At 39.2% G+C, this 19,042-nt stretch overlaps 1 protein-coding gene across 8 annotated transcripts in view; it reads left to right on the top strand.

The window, feature by feature from the left end:
- sycp2 (synaptonemal complex protein 2) overlaps positions 1-19,042 on the top strand; it is a 328,877-nt gene that overhangs the window by 160,498 nt on the left and 149,337 nt on the right. For all 8 annotated transcript variants that reach the window (XM_069884683.1, XM_069884685.1, XM_069884690.1 and 5 more), the window contains 2 exons: positions 3,864-3,942; positions 4,031-4,088. In XM_069884683.1, the coding sequence (XP_069740784.1) occupies positions 3,864-3,942; positions 4,031-4,088 (137 nt within the window). The remainder of the gene's footprint in view (positions 1-3,863; positions 3,943-4,030; positions 4,089-19,042) is intronic.

The following is a 19,042-nucleotide window of genomic DNA, read 5'->3' as shown; positions in this document are numbered from 1 at the left end:
TAATTAATTATTGCATAAAGTGTATTTATCAATCTAGTTACACTATCATAACAAATATCTAACCAATCCTCTTCAGTAAAAGTAAAACCAAAATCTGCTTCCCATTTAATTTTAGATCTATCCCAACCCTTTTTATCCATACCATCCTGAAATATTTGATACATAAATGAAATATAACCCTTCTCTGGTACCTTCATAAGAGAAGTCTCAAATTTAGTCATTTTAGGTAAAATCATATCTCTACCAAACATACATTTTACCAAAGATCGAATTTGATAATAAAAAAATAAAGAATTCTTATCAATACCAAAATCTTCCCTCATCTGATTAAAAGATAAAAACTTACCCTCTTTAAAACAAGCTCCCAAATTTTTCACACCTTTAAATCTCCAATGCAATAAACTTTGATTATGTATTGAAAAAAAAAAGTTGATTATTACACAATGGAGTCAAAGCCAATAATTTACCACTAGAACCTATCATTTTATTTTTCTTTATCCATAACTTCATTAAATATTTTAGTATAGGCACATTATATTGTTGTAACAAATTCATATTCTACCTAAACAAAAATTGATGTATTTCAAATTTAGAAATACTTGCCATTTCAATTTCAGCCTAGATAATTCTATTTTCTGATCTTCTGTAGCATATTTTTGAAATTCCTTTTCTAACTTATCGATCTGTTTCTCTAATTCAAGACTCTGATTTAATCAATTCTTTTTTATTTTAGAAGTATAACTAATTATTTGTCCTCTCAAATAGGCTTTCATAGCATCTCATAATACAAACTTACTTTGAACAGAATTAGAATTTTCTTTCAAAAAAAATTAATTTGTTTTTCAAAAAATCAATAAATTCTGTATTTTTTAACAATATTGTATTAAATCTCCAACGATAAGCTATTTGAATTTTTTCAGAAAATGAAAAGTAGACTAGATGGGTAATGAAAAGTAGACGAGATGGTGTAGAGTTTAGACGTGCAATTTCGACCTCTCTGGCCAGACTTTTAAATACCTGTTTTTTAATCCTTTGTTTTCAAGTTTAAACTCTTTAAATTTAGTTTAAAGTATTAAGGAATTATTATGCCCACTGATGGTAAAAAGACTAAATCTCAAGTTTAAAAGAAGATAAATTTTCGAAGTGCTGAAGATCTGGGGCTTAGACGGCTTGAAACAGCTCCAGGCTCAATTTCTTCATTGCCTAAATCCCAAAGATCGCCTTTGGGGGCTAAAAAAAAAACCTATTACTCACCAAATGAAGGATGGTGTGGAATTACCCGTTCTCCGGAAGAAGGTGTGTGTTCCCAAGAAGTGGACACTGATTTGGAAAGCCTTTCGATTTCAATGGGGGGGAGCATGCAGGAAGACAACTCCTTTGTTGGAAATGCATCAGGTAGCATTACAATCGGAAGAAATCATTTTTATTCGCGAACTGATAAGAAAACAATAAGATGCGGGGGGAGACCAGCGGTGGCCCCCTGAGGAAGTCGGGGTGCCGTCGCTGGGAGCCCAGACCCGCAGTAAAACTTTTAAAATGCCTTCTGTTGAATTGCAGCAGGAGCTGCAGTTACCTTGTTCTGCCACCATGTCAGAGAGAGCAAAGCTGAGATTTACGGATTCACAGTGTATGCAATTGAATGCAGTTATTCAAGCTGTTATAAAACCTGGAATGGATTTGTTGACATCTCAAATGAATGAAATGATTCAAAAGAATGCTGGTATAAGTTCAGAATTAAATATGGTTAAGACACATGCAGATGCATCTTATGAAGATTAAAAAAAGTTTCAGACTGCTTTTTTGGACTGTAAACAACAAGTGACTTCTAACACAGAAAAAGTGTTGAAGCTGGAAAAATCAGTCATAGAATTAGGAGATCGTAAGAAGGAACTAGAAAAAAAATAGATTATTTGGAGAATCAAAGCAGAAGGAATAATGTGAAAATTGTTGGTTTGCCAGAAGGACCAGATCCTCTTCGTTTTTTTAAAGACTGGATTCCGCAAATATTAGGGCACGAATTTTTCTCTGGGGGATTGGCACTGGAAAGAGCCCATAGAGCTTTAAGAAGAATTCCCCGAGACCGGTAATAATTCGATGTCTGAGTTATTTGGATAGAAAAGCAATACTTCAACTTGCAGTACAAAATGCGAGACAATGACAAACCCCATTATTGATTCAGAATAGCAGAGTCTTTTTTTTAATCCTGATTTGAGTCAAGATGTTATTCAACGTCGATGTCGATTTAATCCAGTTAAAGAAGTTTTGTGGCATTTTTCAAATGTCATTAGAAATGGGTATAGTGCCAGAGAATTGGCGTATTGCACATGTTGTTCTGTTGTTTAAAAAGGGTTCGAGGAGTAAGCCTAGCAATATTGGCCTGTAAGTCTGACGTCTGTGGTGGGTAAATTAATGGGAAGTGTTCTTAGAGATAGTATATATAAGTATCTGGAAAGACGGTCTGATCAGGAACACTCAACACAAATTTGTGCATGGAAGGTCATGTTGAACCAATCTTGTTGAATTTTTTGAAGAGATTACTAGGAATGTAGATGAGGGTAGAGCAGTGGATGTCGTCTATATGGACTTCAGTAAGGCCTTCAATAAGGTTCAACATGGAAGGTTAGTTAGAAGGTTCAGTCATTAGGTATTAATTTTGAGATAGTCAAATAAATTCAACAGTGGCTGGAAGGGAGATGCCAGAGTGTCAGGTTGGAGGCTGGTGACAAGTGGTGTGCCTCATTGTTGTTTGTCATATATATTAATGATCTGGATGATGGGGTGGTAAATTGGATTAATAAATATGCAGATTATAGTAAAATAGGTGGAATTGTGGATAATGAAGAAGGTTTTCAAAGATTACAGAGTGATTTGGACTGCTTAGAAGAGTGGGCTGAAAGATGGCAGATGTAGTTTAAAGCTGATAAGTATGAAATGCTTCATTTTGGTAGGAATCATCAAAGCAGGACATGTGTAGTAAATGGGAGGGCATTGAAGAATGCAGTGGAGCAGAATGATCTAGGAATAATGGTGCATCATTCCCTGAAGGAAGAATTTCATATGGATAGGGTGGTGAAGAAGGCTTTTAGTATGCTGGCCTTTATAAATCAATGCATAGAATACAGGAGTTGGGAAGTGATGTTGAGACTGTACAAGGCATTGGTGAGCCCAAATTTACAGTACTGTGTGCATTTCTGGTCACCGAATTATAGGAAGGATATCAACAAAGTAGAGAGAGTGCAGAAAAGATTTCTGAAAATATTACCTGGGTTTTAGCATCTAGATCACTAAGAAACATTGAACAAATTAGATCTTTATTTTTTGGAGCATAGAAGATTGAGAGGGGATTTGATAGAGGTATTTAAGATTATGAGAGGGATAGATAGAGTTGATGGGGATAGGCTTTTTCCATTGAGTATAGGAGAGATTGAAACAAGAGGCTAAGAGTTAAGGAGCAAAAGTTTTGAAATAACATGAGGGGGAACTTTTTATATTCAGAGAGTGGTGGCTGTGTGGAATGAGGTTCCGGGAGAAGTAGTGGCGGCAGAGTCAATTTTTTCATTTAAGGAAAAATTGGATAGTTATATGGATGTAAGGAGAATCTAATATTAGGGTCTTTGGAAAAGAGCAGAGAAATGGGATTGCTCAAAAGGTAGCTGGAATAGAAACAATGGCGATTTCTTCATATTATACATCATTGGACCCAGCACTGAGGTATACCATTGTTTACATCCCTCCCATTTGAGAAAGAAAACCTTCCACTATTACATTATTTCTCTTTTGACTATTAGTGTACCAAATTAGCTAACTCTCATTAGATCACGTCATCCAACATATGAGCATCTTTATCTGTCCGTCTGTTGTAGAAGATAACTGCCAGCAAAGTTATTGAGATACTGCAGGAAGAAGATGAAAGAAAAGTAGTTCTACAAACAATGCTGCAAGGTAAAGATGGTTTATCTTGATTTAAGCAATTAAATTTAGTATATGCAGATAACCAATGACTTCTAATCAATCCTATTTTTTCTTCAAGGAAGACTGGATGAAATTGTTCCAGATTCTCAACCTGTGGTGTTGAAACAAAAACCATTGTAAGTCTCATTTTTTAAGATAAGTTTTTCATATGCCTATCTTAAATTTGGTTTTAATGCCTATATTGTAAAGCACCTAGATTTATATTCTCCACCTGGGACACTCGTGAATAATGAAAATGAGAAATAGATGTATGCATTAGTGATTTGGTCCCTCTTGTATGTCCTGTCATTTAACATAACCTTTTTTATTTTCATGCCACTGCATTAGCTGCACATCCCTTAATATCCAACAATCTATTGGTCTCTATTGGTCTCTAGTATATCTTTATATTCTAAACAGTTGGATAGAGAATTTCAAAGAAACATTCCCTCTGGGTGAAGAACTTCCATTAATTTTGTAATGAAGAAACGACGACCCCCCTGATCTGACGGCACCCCTGATCTGACAGCCCCCCTGATCTGACGGCCCCCCTGATCTGACGGCCCCCCTGATCTGACGGCCCCCCTGATCTGACGGCCCCCCTGATCTGACGGCCCCCCTGATCTGACGGCCCCCCCTGATCTGACGGCCCCCCTGATCTGACGGCCCCCCTGATCTGACGGCCCCCCTGATCTGACGGCCCCCCTGATCTGACGGCCCCCCTGATCTGACGGCCCCCCTGATCTGACGGCCCCCCTGATCTGACGGCCCCCCTGATCTGACGGCCCCCCTGATCTGACGGCCCCCCTGATCTGACGGCCCCCCTGATCTGACGGCCCCCCTGATCTGACGGCCCCCCTGATCTGACGGCCCCCCTGATCTGACGGCCCCCCTGATCTGACGGCCCCCCTGATCTGACGGCCCCCCTGATCTGACGGCCCCCCTGATCTGACGGCCCCCCTGATCTGACGGCCCCCCTGATCTGACGGCCCCCCTGATCTGACGGCCCCCCTGATCTGACGGTCCCCCCTGATCTGACGGTCCCCCCTGATCTGACGGCCCCCCCTGATCTGACGGCCCCCCTGATCTGACGGCCCCCCCTGATCTGACGGCCCCCCTGATCTGACGGCCCCCCCTGATCTGACGGCCCCCCCTGATCTGACGGCCCCCCTGATCTGACGGCCCCCCTGATCTGACGGCCCCCCCTGATCTGACGGCCCCCCTGATCTGACAGCGCCCCCTGATCTGACGGCCCCCGCTGACTGCCCCGACCTGATGGCTCATGCCTTGACAGTTCCTTCCCCCACCCCACCCTGATGGCCCCAGCCTTGATGCCACCCCCTACCTGACGGCCCCCACTGGCCGCCCCTGCCCTGACGGCCCCCGCAGGCTGCCCCCACCCTGAGGGGGGTCATGGAGGGAGAGGGGAGATGGGTCACTGCCTTAAGGCATCATCACAACGTCATCAGCCCGCCCTTTACCGTTGGGCTTTTTCACTGCATGAAAGGGCCTATAGTTTAAGAGTTTATTCGGCACAAGAGTTCTGAATTTTGCAAGGCAATAGTTGATAGACAGCACATAGCCTCTCAGGAGATTTTTGTTTATTCTCCATTTTTTTTTGTCTTATATTATCTCTGGACATGTCTGAAAATTTCTCTCTTGGGCCAAGGTCTTATTTCTCACTCCTTGCACAAAGCCTGTTCACATGTGCAGTTTTCAAAAAAAGCTGCATCTAAAGATTCCATCAGACCTTTCAGCACTAGTTAGGTCAGACTTCAAAGTATTTCTTTCCTGGTTCACACAGATACTTCACCATCTTTGCTCATACTTTGGCTTGGCTTCGCGGACGAAGATTTATGGAGGGGTAAATGTCCACGTCAGCTGCAGGCTTGTTTGTGGCTGACAAGTCCGATGCGGGACAGGCAGACATGGTTGCAGCAGTTGCAGGGGAAAATTTGTTGGTTGGGGTTGGGTGTTGGGTTTTTCCTCCTTTGTCTTTTGTCAGTGAGGTGGGCTCTGCGGTCTTCTTCAAAGGAGGTTGCTGCCCGCCGAACTGTGAGGCGCCAAGATGCACGGTTTGAGGCGATATCAGCCCACTGGCGGTGGTCAATGTGGCAGGCACCAAGAGATTTCTTTAGGCAGTCCTTGTACCTCTTCTTTGGTGCACCTCTGTCACGGTGGCCAGTGGAGAGCTCGCCATATAACACGATCTTGGGAAGGCGATGGTCCTCCATTCTGGAGATGTGACCCACCCAGCGCAGCTGGATCTTCAGCAGCGTGGACTCGATGCTGTCGGCCTCTGCCATCTCGAGTACTTCGATGTTAGGGATGAAGTCGCTCCAATGAATTTTGAGGATGGAGCGGAGTCAACGCTGGTGGAAGCGTTCTAGGAGCCATAGGTGATGCCGGTAGAGGACCCATGATTCGGAGCCGAACAGGAGTGTGGGTATGACAACGGCTCTGTATACGCTTATCTTTGTGAGGTTTTTCAGTTGGTTGTTTTTCCAGACTCTTTTGTGTAGTCTTCCAAAGGCGCTATTTGCCTTGGAGAGTCTGTTGTCTATCTCATTGTCGATCCTTGCATCTGATGAAATGGTGCAGCCGAGATAGGTAAACTGGTTGACCGTTTTGAGTTTTGTGTGCCCGATGCAGATGTGGGGGGGCTGGTAGTCATGGTGGGGAGCTGGCTGATGGAGGACCTCCGTTTTCTTCAGGCTGACTTCCAGGCCAAACATTTTGGCAGTTTCCGCAAAACAGGACGTCAAGCGCTGAAGAGCTGGCTCTGAATGGGCAACTAAAGCGGCATCGTCTGCAAAGAGTAGTTCACGGACATAATCTTACCTTCTTTAATAATTACATTCAAAGCAATGTTTAGCTTTTCCCTAAATACATGCACATTCAACAGAGGTAACATACCAGCTCTAACTAGTAGAGTTGCTGTATTACAACTCCATCCATCTAGGTTTAATCCTGACAGTGCTGTCTGTGTGGAGTTTGCACATCTTCTCTTTTTTTTAAACTTTATTTAAGATTTTATAACATGAATAAAATAAAAGAATACATTTAAAAAGAATAAAAGTAAGATAATAAAATTACAGTACCACATCGGTAAACTAAATAAACTAACCCCCCCAATAATTATTACACAACATTAATAACCTAACTTAAAATTAGTGTAACCTCCCCCCAAAATAAAGAGTGAAGAGTTAATAAAGTGAACAAGATTATATATAAGAAAAAAAAGCCCACTTACAAAAAAAAGATAAAACATAACAAGTAAAGATACTAACAAAAAAGTTATCAATACTAAAATATCACACTTAAAAACATATTTAAAGCAAACTTAAATGCATATATTTAACAAACGGAGTCCACTTTAACCTATCAAAAGACATCCTATCCTGAATTGAAAAAGATATACTTTCCATGGTCAAACAGGATTTCATCTCCAAATGCCACCTATCTAAAGTTAATATATTTCTGTCTTTCCAAGTAAGTGCTATACATTTCTTGGCCACAGCTAAAGCTAAATAGATAAAGGAAATCTGATAATCCTTTAAACCTAAATCAAATAGTGATTGCATATTCCCTAATAAAAATATATTAGGATCTAATACAAGACAGATATTATATAAACTATTAAGTATAGATTGAATACCTTTCCAAAACTGTTGCAATCGATCACAAAGCCAGACAGTGTGCAAAAAAGTATTAACCGTCTGGTCACAACGAAAACAGCAATCCGACTTACTAAGGCCAAACTTTTTTAGTTTCTCCGGTGTTAAATATAACTGAAGTATAAAATTATAATTAATCATCGCTAATCTAGCATTAATCAATTTCCGAATACTATTCTGGCAAATTTCCATCCAGGCTTCTTCAGCTATTGTAAAATCTAAATCTTTTTCCCATTTCAACATCTTTATCCCAATCTTTTTTATTTTCAGTTTCTTGTAAAATACAATACAAATCAGATATATATCCCTTTTTTGGTATTGAAAGTACATATTCCTCAAAATTAGAATCAGGCAGTAAGATCATATGACGACCACATATCTGTTTTACAAAAGATTTAAATTGATAATACACAAATACAGAATTTCCACTAATACCAAATTTCCTTTGTAATTCATCAAAGGAACAAAAACATCCCTCAGAAAAACAATATAAAATTTTTTTATTCCCTTCCTTTCCCATTGTTTCAAGGTAATATTGGAGACTGTAAAAGGAACAAGTTGATTATTATATAATGGCAATCGTCCAGACCATTTATTTTTGAGCCCCAATTTGTTAAGTTTACTTGTCCATAGATTCAATAAATGCTTCAATATTGGTACATCATAAGTTCGTAATAAATTTTTATTCCATCGAAACAAAAACTCATGAGGAAATTTTTCTAAAATAACCACCATTTCTACCTTTGCCCAGCTGGGCGGATCATCCATATTCATTAATGCACTAAGAAATTTAAATTGAGCTGCTTCATAATAATGCTGAAAATTCGGTAATCTTAAACCTCCAAATTGGAAATCCCTCATCAACTTTCTCATTGCTACCCTCGGAAATTTTCCCTTCCATAAGAAGTCTCTAATTGCTTTATATAAATCCTTAAAAAAACTTTTGTTTAAAAAATAAGGAATTGATTGAAACAAATATTGTATTCGAGGAAAGATATTCATTTTTATAGTATTAATCCTCCCTAATAAACCCAAAGGTAAATCCTTCCACCTAATCAAATCTAATTTAATCCTTTTTATTAAAGGAAGATAATTAATTGAATATAAATCTTGAAATTCCGTATTAACATTAATTCCTAAATATTTAATTTGTGTTGTCCACTTCAAATTGGTAATACTTTTATATATTGAATAATCATCTTTACAAATTGATAGAATTTCACTTTTGGCCCAATTTACTTTATAACCAGATAATTGACCATAATTTTCTAAACATTCTTGAATTGCTGGTAAAGAAATACTCGGATCCACCAAGTGTAATAAAACATCATCAGCAAATAAATTAATCTTATATTCCTCATTCAAAACTCTCATACCTTTAACATTTTCGTTTTGGCGTATTAATTGTGCCAAAGGTTCAATAACGATAGCGAATAAAGCAGGCAACAATGGGCATCCTTGTCTAGTAGACCTTGTTAAATTAAAAGATTCTGAAATCTGCCCATTGACAGCAATTCTAGCCTTCGGACTATTATGTAAAGCCTTTATCAATCCAATAAATGAAGAACCAAAACAAAATTTCTCAAGTACTTTAAACAAAAACTTCCATTCCACTCTATCAAAAGCCTTCTCTGCATCCAATGAAACCACTATTAGATAATTAATCTGAGATTTAGATTTGTTTATCAAAGTTATTAAACGCAAAATGTTATCTGACGCATATCTATTTTTTAATAAATCCCATTTGGTCACTATGTATTATTTTAGGCAAATATTAAGCTAATCGATTAGCCATAACTTTAGCTACAATTTTATAATCTACATTTAACAGCGATATTGGTCTATAAGAAGAAACCTGTAAAAGATCTTTATTTTTTTTGGTATAACTATAATTATTGCATTAGAGCAAGACTCAGGTAATTCAAAAGTATTATAAATTTGTTGTAATACATCCTTATAAATAAGAGATATATCAGCATAAAAAGTTTTATAAAACTCTATAGAAAACCCATCTTCATCAGGTGCCTTTCCATTTGGCATATCTCTTATCGCCATTTCTATTTCATTTTCTGTAAAGGATTTATCTAACGCTTGTTTGTCTTCTTGATTCAATTGTGGCAATTTAATATTTTTCAAAAAAGAATCTATAACATCTTCAGTTACATCTTTACATTCCGAAGTATATAATTTTTTTATAGAAATTTAAAAATTCCTCATTAATTTCCTTTTGGCTAAAAGTAATACCCGATTTCTTTCTAATTGCTGGTATAATCCTGGATAATTGTTCCTTTTTTAACTGCCATGACAAAACTTTATGGGCTTTCTCACCCCATTCATAAAACTTATGTTTAGTTCGGTTCATTAAACATTCAAACCGATAAGTTTGTAATTCATTATATTTAAATTTTAAATTAGTTAACCGATTCTTTTCCATTTCAGTAGTGCTTTTTTGAAATTCTTTTTCAGTAGCAGTTATCTTTTTCTCTAAATCTTCAATCTCTTTAATTCTCTCTCTCTTTACTTTAGAAGCATAACTAATAATTTGACCTCGTAAAAAAGCTTTCATTGCATCCCATAAAACAAAATGACTAGAAACAGAATTAGTATTATTACTAATAAAAACTTCAACTTGTTGTTTTAAATAATAAATTCTGGTTTTTGTAATTCTTCTTTGGCTAGGCTTCGCGGACGAAGATTTATGGAGGGGGTAAATGTCCACGTCAGCTGCAGGCTCGATTGTGGCTGATAAGTCCGATGCGGGACAGGCAGACACGGTTGCAGGGAAAAATTGGTTGGTTGGGGTTGGGTGTTGGGTTTTTCCTCCTTTGTCTTTTGTCAGTGAGGTGGGCTCTGCGGTCTTCTTCAAAGGAGGTTGCTGCCCGCCGAACTGTGAAGCGCTAAGATGCACAGTTTGAGGCGATATCAGCCCACTGGCGGTGGTCAATGTGGCAGGCACCAAGAGATTTCTTTAGGCAGTCCTTGTACCTCTTCTTTGGTGCACCTCTGTCACGGTGGCAAGTGGAGAGCTCGCCATATAACACGATCTTGGGAAGGCGATGGTCCTCCATTCTGGAGACGTGACCCACCCAGTGCAGCTGGATCTTCAGCAGCGTGGACTCGATGCTGTCGGCCTCTGCCATCTCGAGTACTTCGATGTTAGGGATGAAGGCGCTCCAATGAATGTTGAGGATGGAGCGGAGACAACGCTGGTGGAAGCGTTCTAGGTGCCGTAGGTGATGCTGGTAGAGGACCCATGATTCGGAGCCGAACAGGAGTGTTTTTGTAATAACATAGTATTAAATCTCCATCTTGTAGCTCTCTGAACATCTTGTGAACTCTGATATTCTAATAATAATAAAGAATGGTCCGAAACCAGTCTTGCCTTATAATCCACCGATATAACCCTATCCTGCAAATGTGTTGAAATTAAAAAATAATCAATTCTAGAAAAAGAATTATGGCGCGAAGAATAAAAAGAAAAATCTTTCTCTGTAGGATTAAATCTTCGCCAAGTATCAACTAAATTCAAATCTGACATCATATTAGTTACTTGAACTGCCATCTTAGATTTCTTAATTACTCTTGGATACTTGTCCAATAAAGGCTCCAATACCACGTTTAAATCTCCCCCAATCATCACATTAGAATTTGATTGTCCAAGTAATAAAGATATATCCACAACAAAAGCTGTATCCTCAACATTCGGAGCATAAACATCAAGCCAAGTCCAAGCTTCATTAAAAATTGTACAGTTCAATTTTAATAATCTTCCACCATTTTTCTCTTCATTCTGTAACTGAAATGGTAAATTCTTGTGCACCAAAATTGCCACTCCTTTTGCCTTTGAATTAAATGAAGAATAAAAAACTTGTCCAACCCATTCACGTTTGAGTTTCAAATGTTCCTTATCTGTTAAATGAGTTTCCTGCAAAAAAGCCACATTGACTTTTAATTTTTTTAAGTAAGCAAGTACTTTATTACGCTTAATAGGATTATTTAAACCCTGGACATTAAAAGAAGCAAACTTCAATTTGGACATTCCTTACAAAAACTCAACAAAAAAAAAGAAAAAAGAAAAAAAAGAAAAAGGGGAAAAAAAAGAACCCCCCCAAAAAAAGAAAAACCCCTCCCCTTATTCCCTCTTAAAACTACAATCAAAAACAAAAAAAAAGAAAAGAAAAAAATATTTATTTAAAATAAAAAGTAATAGAAAAAAAAACTTCACTCCTTAACCCAAAAATTAAGGAAAAAAAAAACAGGCAAGAGGTCAACTACCTCCTCCTGTTTAAACCACACAATGCAGTAACTCCCACAAAGTACTGGGTGTGAGATAACTCACACGTAGCTGATGACTTCTGGAAATAGTGCCCACCCAGTTCCCTCTCCCAACTCCCATTTCGTATTAAACTATCATCATTATCTGAAATCTTCTCAAAAAAAAGTAAAGGATTTGTTTTTTTTAATCAACTTTGCCACTTCGACCACCATTGCTTCCATTTTCTTGAAATCTGATTCCCATCTTGTATCTCCACTCTCTTTGGAGACCGTAGAGGACTACGTCGTTCCTGAAATTGCGTAATTGGTAAAGATTGAGCAAAGTCCATAGCTTCTTTAGGATTATCAAAAAACTTTGGCTGATATTCATCCTGAAAAATCTTCAATACCGCAGGATACCTAAATGTTGCCTTGTATCCTTTTTTCCACAACAAGTCTTTCACGGAATTAAATTCACGTCGTTGAAACATAATTTCTTGACTCAGATCCGGATTAAAAAAAACACGATTGTTCTGAACCATCAAAGGAGATCTATTTTGCTGTGCGTTTCTAATAGCCACACGTAAAATTGTCTCTCTATCACAATAGTTTAAACAACGGACCAGAACAGGTCTTGGATTCTGTCCTGAAAAAGGTTTCCTTCTCAAAGCTCTATGAGCATGTTCCAATATTAAACCTTCGGGGAACTTGTCTTGTCCTAACACTCGTGGAATCCATTTAGTAAAAAATTTCTTGGATCTGGCCCTTCTATGTCTTCTGGCAAACCAACAATTTTTACGTTGTTCCGTCTAGATTGATTCTCCAAATAATCAACCTTTTTTGCTAAATTTTTATTCTGAATCTGCAATGTTTCAATTGTTTTGTTTACATCTTGCAATTGATCTTGTACGTTGACTAAACCTTGATCACACATATCAAGTCTTTCATTAGTTTCAAGTTTAAAAGCTCCATCGTCAGCCATCTGTTGAGTGTTAATATCCACCAATGTATTAAGCTTGGAATAGACCTGGGTCATAGAATTACCTAGCTGTTTCATTGAAGCACATCTTCTCTTTGATTGTGTGGATTTCCCCAAGTGCTCTGGTTTCCTTCCATATTGTCAAAGATATGCAGGTTAATAAGTTACTTCACAACTGTAAATTGGCCTAGTTTTCAAATATCATAGAATGTTGGCGAGAAGAGAGGATTATTTGTTATATGTGAGGAGAGAAAAGAATGGGGAAAATTAGTGGAAGGGGTGAGATGATATAAGATGAACTTAAATTACCTGTATGTCATCTGAAAATGTGAATATGATCGTTATCATATAATAAAAGTTTATAAAGACTTCAAAATAGGAAGGAAAATGGTGGTGGTAGAGGTGTAGTGAGGTTGGAGAGCTCCCCGTTAAAAAGATAGAAAAGAGAGGTTAAGATGTAGAATCCCCCCCCCTAAGAATCCACAGAAGAGAGATAGGATCATTTATAAAGCAGTGAAGAGACAAAGAAATGGGGAAAAAAGGCAAAAGCAGCAAGAGGAGAGAGTGAAAAGAACTTACATCATGGCAGAGAGAAAGAAGCCGAGGAGGGGCTTATCCAGAAGCCGAGGATAGTGATGACTTCAATGTTTGCACCTGAGCAAGGGCCTCCCATCTGGAAGAGAACGCACATCAAAAGGTGAGTGAGAGCAGTTTAAGAGAGGCTAGCCCAGGAAGGTGCCCAGAGAAGACTGATCGAAGCGGCGAGAGCACTGTCAGGAATGGGAGGTTCGGCACTGCAGGATGGAAGAAGTCAGGCTAGGACAGAGAGGGTGGCAACAGCGGTAGTGGCGACGACGGGGAGTCCAGAGGCTCGATGTAAAGGGAGCTGGGACAAAAAGGAGAGGGTGGCGATATCGGCAACGGGACACATGAGGACGATGGAGCCAGGCTGAAGTTGGGATGGCAGTTATGTCAGCAGTGGTGGAGAGAAAGAGCCCATGGTCTGGGAAGAGAAATACTGGAGAGAGCAAGGACTTACCTGGTAATGTCGCTCCAACCAGGAGGCATGAGGAGGTTGGGTCCAGGGTGTCAGGCCTGGTGGACTCTAGGGGAAACGCGGCCAGAAGGATATCTACAGGAAAGATGCATGGTGGGCAGCATGGAGTTAGAAAGTGAGGTGGAGGAGAAGGAAGAAGAGGAAGAGCAAGGGGGAAAAAGAAAGACGGACAAGTGGAAGACTGATAAAAGAGACAGAAGGCTTAATGCTTTTTGCCAGGGAAATATTTCAGGTCATTAGACAAATAAAAAGGACTTTGAGAACATTGGTGACAAGGAAGAGGCAATTAAAGAAAGGCTTGATAGCTTAATGGAAATGGTAATGGAAATAGAGGAGAGAATTGAGAGGGTAGAGGAAAGTTTGGATGGGGGAGAACAAAATGATTGTGAGGGAAAGAGATAGGGTAAAGATGTGGGAGGATAGACATGTTAGAAAATATTAATAGGAACACGATTAAGATTGTGGGGATAAAGGAGGGTAAGAGAAAAAGTTTCTGCAAAAGTGGATCCCAGATGTACTGGGAAAAATGGAAATAATTTGGAAATAGAATGGGCCCACCATTCTCTCACCTTACACCTGTGGCCATGCTATACTTTGGTGAGACTCTTCCGCTTTCAGGACAGATAGAAGATTTTGTGGGCAGTGTGGCAGTGGGGGCAAAGCAAGGGGGATGAGTGGGGAATGGTCTTATTCTACCTGGACATAAGTGTAGCATTATTGAAGTGCAGGAGGGAATTTTAACCTGCAAAAAGGATCTTTAAGCAAAGAGGAATTGGGTTTACCCTCTTTCACCTGGCAATGCTGAAGATGGTAAGGGCAGGAGGAGAAAAAACATTTTTTAATCCAAAAGAAGCAATAGATCCCTGCCACTGGTTTGAGACTAAATGTAAATAAATGAAGGGGAAAGAGAGATTCAGGGATTGGATGGATGGACGGAATGGATTGTAAATATTCAAAATGTGAGGACTATGGGATAGTTGTTTCTTTACATAGTATTAATGTTTGAAGGGGATTGTATTTGTTAAGTAAAGAAGAGATATGGGAAGCTCACAGAAAAGGAAGCAAGTACAAATAGAGGATGGGTGCATTGGGCACTTCTCAAAATACTGTTGGGGGGAATTGGCACCAATAGCTTGGTTATTAGTGCTGAGGTGGGTAAATTGGAGGGGGGAGGGAGAAGGAAGAGGAGGGTTTTTATGGTGGGTTTTTTGTTTTGTTTTGGAAAGTGGGTTTTAATTATTTAATTTTTGTTTGGAGCATGATCACCTCTGCCAAGAATCTAAGGAGGAGAATCAGGATGGAGGCTAAGTATCAGGGAACAAGAAGGAGGGGGGAAGGATAAAATGAAGTGGCCTGGGGGCAATGGATATGTCAATTATATTTGTGGGTTTTAAGGTAAATGGGATAAACGGAACAATTAAGAGAAAAAAAACCTTGGAACATATGAAAAAGATAAGGTTTTTGCAGGAAACCCTTCTTACATAACTAGAGCATTTAAAGTTAAAGAAAGGATGGGTGGGTCAGGTAGCGATGTCCTCCTTCAAATCCAGGGCAAGGGAAGTGGCCATTTTGATAGGGAGGAATGTTCCAGTGATGGCCAAGTTGTGGTCATGGACACAGCAGGGAGATTCGTAATGATGCATTGCCAAATATACTTGGAACCCTGGGCACTTATGAATATTTACACCCTGATTTTCGATGGCAAATAATTTATACAAGATATATTTTTGAAAATATCAGCAGGGTGTGAGAATGTTTTGATTGAAGGGGATTTTAATTTTTGTCTGGATCTAGTATGAACAATTTAGCAAAGAATGTAACAAGGATCAAGGTGGCAAAGTCACCCTGGAACTTATGGAAGAGCTGAATCTCTTAGATGTCTGGAGAAAGGTGAAACTGAGAGAAAGGGATTACTCCTTTTACTTGAGACAACATGATTCCTATGCTAGAATTTATTTATTTTTAGTGTCAGCTCAATTGGAGGGTAGGATAGTGGAAACCAAGTATATGGTGCAGCTACTCTCCAACTACTCTCCCTTGACTATATCCATCATGTTGTCAGATAAGAAATCCTCGATGCCTGTATATGCTGCTGTTGGGAAAACCAGAATTTTATAGCTTTTTTAGGCCACAGATAAAATTGTTCTGTGAGATGAACTTCCCTTTTATAGAGGATAACTTCCTAATATGGGATTATTTAAAGGCTTATTTAAGGGGCCAGATCATCAGATATACCAGGGGTGGCCAAACTTTCTTAACATAAGAGCTGCATACCAAAAACTTCAGATGTTTGAGAGCCGTAGCAAACACGCGATTGCAAGCCACACCCACTAACACTAACATTAGCCCCTTTCAGGTGGCTATAATACCTGAACATAAAGCCGCCTAAAATACTTGAATGCGGCTGTCGGGAGGCCATCTGAAAGCAAAGAACCCGTCTCGAGGTATACTTACTCAACCCACCTTGGGGAGGTATATTCTCCACTTCCGAGCGCTCCCCTTAGGCACCTGAAAGCAGCAGCCTGAAAGTGGCTAGCAGTTTTCAGGTGCCTAGCAGGGGGCGGGCTGATGACAATCAGCCGGTGACTTAACCTCCCGTGCCTGACAGCCCCCCTCCCCTCTGCCCAGTGACCCAACTCCCCGCTGCCTGATAGCCCCCCGGCATGTTTCTATGGGGCTGAGGGGGGGGGGGGGAAGCCAGTGTGGGAAGTTGCCCCCCCCCCCATGTACAGTTTTGTGGGGGAAAGTATTTTCCAACAGCACATTAGAGTTGAGGTTAGCACTGCAGATAATCAAGAAGCACTGTTTCAAAGGGAGCAATTTTGCAAAATACTTTTTCTAATCAAGTCTACACATCAAACGTTCCCCCTAAGCACCTGAAAACAGGAAGGCAGGTGCCTAGCAGTAGGCAAGCTGTTGACAGTCAGCTGGTGACCTGCTGACAGCCACCCTCCCCATTGGTGACAGCCACCCTCCCGCTGGTGACACCTACTCTCCCCGCTGCAAGCACCTACCCTTCCCGCGAGCCGCACATGACATGTCAAAGAGCCATATGTGGCTTGCGAGCCGGGGTTTGGCCACTCCTGGATATACCAAAAGCATCAAAAAGGAGCACATGAAGGAGTTTAATGTCCTAGAACAGGAGATAGCTCAATTGGAAAAGGATTATCAAAGAGAAATACAGGAATTTGGTGAAAAAAATTAGGATACAAACATATAATGCATAAAGATTGAGTTTAGGATCTAGACAACAGTATTATGAGCTGGGGAAGAGGGCCCACTACATCGTGTCCTGGCAGGTGATGGCGGAAGGGGCCTCAAGAACAATTAGTGCGATTTGAAAAGGGGAAGGCAAGATCTCATCTGAACCAAAAAAAATAAACGATACATTTGGAAGGTCTTAGAAGGAATTGTATAAATCTGAATCAAGGGGTGATCCTACCAAAATATCTATTTCTTGCTTTCTTCAGACCTACCAAATTTGTATCAGGAAGAGCAAAAGGGGCTGAGTGCCCCTTTCTCTAAAGACAAGATTGCATGGACCCTGAGCATTTTGCAGGCTGGCAAATCACTAGGGGAGGATGGTTTCCCTGCCAAATTTTGTAAATAGTTCAAAGATCTGCTAATACCCCATTTTTATGAAGGTGGTGGATCAGGCAGTGCAGATGCAAACCCTCCTGGAGTCTTTCTCAACAGCAATCATCAGGGTGATTCCCAAAAAAGACAAGGACCCATTGAGCTCCACCTTGTATAAACCTATCTCGTTATTAAACATGATTATAAAATCATTGCAAAAGCATTGGCTAATAGTTTGGCAGAATATTTGCTGAAATTAACAAATCCAGATCAAGCAATCAGCAAACAATATAGTTAGATTGCTTAATAAAGTATATCTAGCACAGTCATGGGTGGATCCGGGAGTGACCGTAGCTATGGATGTGGAGATGGCCTTTGACAGACTGGAGTGGGACATATTGTTTAAGGTGCTGGAGAAGTTTGGATTAGGTCAAACATTTATTAACTGGGTGAAGACACTTTACCATAAACCCCCAAGCAAAAATTATTACAAATGGGCAGATGTCTCCAATGTTTCCATTGAGTAGGTCCAGTAGGCCTCCAGTGCTGTTTATACTGGCAATTGAGCCATTGGTGGAAGCCATTTTTTAAAAATTTTTTTTATTTTTCACACCATAAACCACATTGATCATGATACATACATTTTCCTTTTCAAATATATATAGTGCCATTTTCTTCCCCCCCTCCCATCCCACCCTCCCTACCTCCCCCCCCCAATCCATTTAAAGTACAAAATCTAAGATACATTAAACCAGTCAAACAATGTTGTCATTCAATAAAAATAAACAAGAAATTCCACTGAGTCAATTCTTTTCATTTCCTTCTCCTTTCGTTAATTTAGGTAGTGAATGTCCCCGGTAGGTTTTCTCTATTGTGTTTCATGTAAGGCTCCCATATTTGTTCAAATATTTCAATATTATTTCTTAAACTATATGTTATTTTTTCTAATGGAATATATTTATTCATTTCTATATAACATTGTTGTATTTTCAAATTATCTTCCAATTTCCAGGTTGACATAATACATTTTTTTGCTACGGCTAGAGCTATCTTAACAAATCTTTTTTGTGCACCATCCAAATCAATTCCAAATTCTTTGTTTTTTATGTTACTTAGGAGGAAGATCTCTGGATTTTTTAGTATATTGTTTTCTGTAATTTTATTTAATATTTGGTTTAGATCTTCTCAAAATTTTTCTACTTTCTCATATATCCAGATTGCATGAATTGTTGTTCCCATTTCTTTTTTACATCGAATACATCTGTCAGATACTGTTGGGTCCCATTTATTTAACTTTTGAGGTGTAATGTATAGCCTGTGTATCCAGTTATATTGTATCATACGTAACCTCATATTTATTGTATTTCTCATCATTCCAGAACATAACTTCTCCCATGTTTCCTTTTTTTATCTTTATATTTAAATCTTGTTCCCATTTTTGTTTAGTTTTACCATTTGTTTCCTCATTCTCCTTTTCTTGCAGTTTAATATACATATTTGTTATAAATCTTTTGATTATCATTGTATCTGTAATCACATATTCAAGGT

This window comes from Narcine bancroftii, chromosome 6 (assembly GCF_036971445.1).
Source record: "Narcine bancroftii isolate sNarBan1 chromosome 6, sNarBan1.hap1, whole genome shotgun sequence".
Taxonomy (NCBI): domain Eukaryota; kingdom Metazoa; phylum Chordata; class Chondrichthyes; order Torpediniformes; family Narcinidae; genus Narcine; species Narcine bancroftii.
The sequence above is the reverse complement of the archived record's forward strand: the minus strand, read 5'-3'. Positions and strand labels throughout refer to the sequence as shown.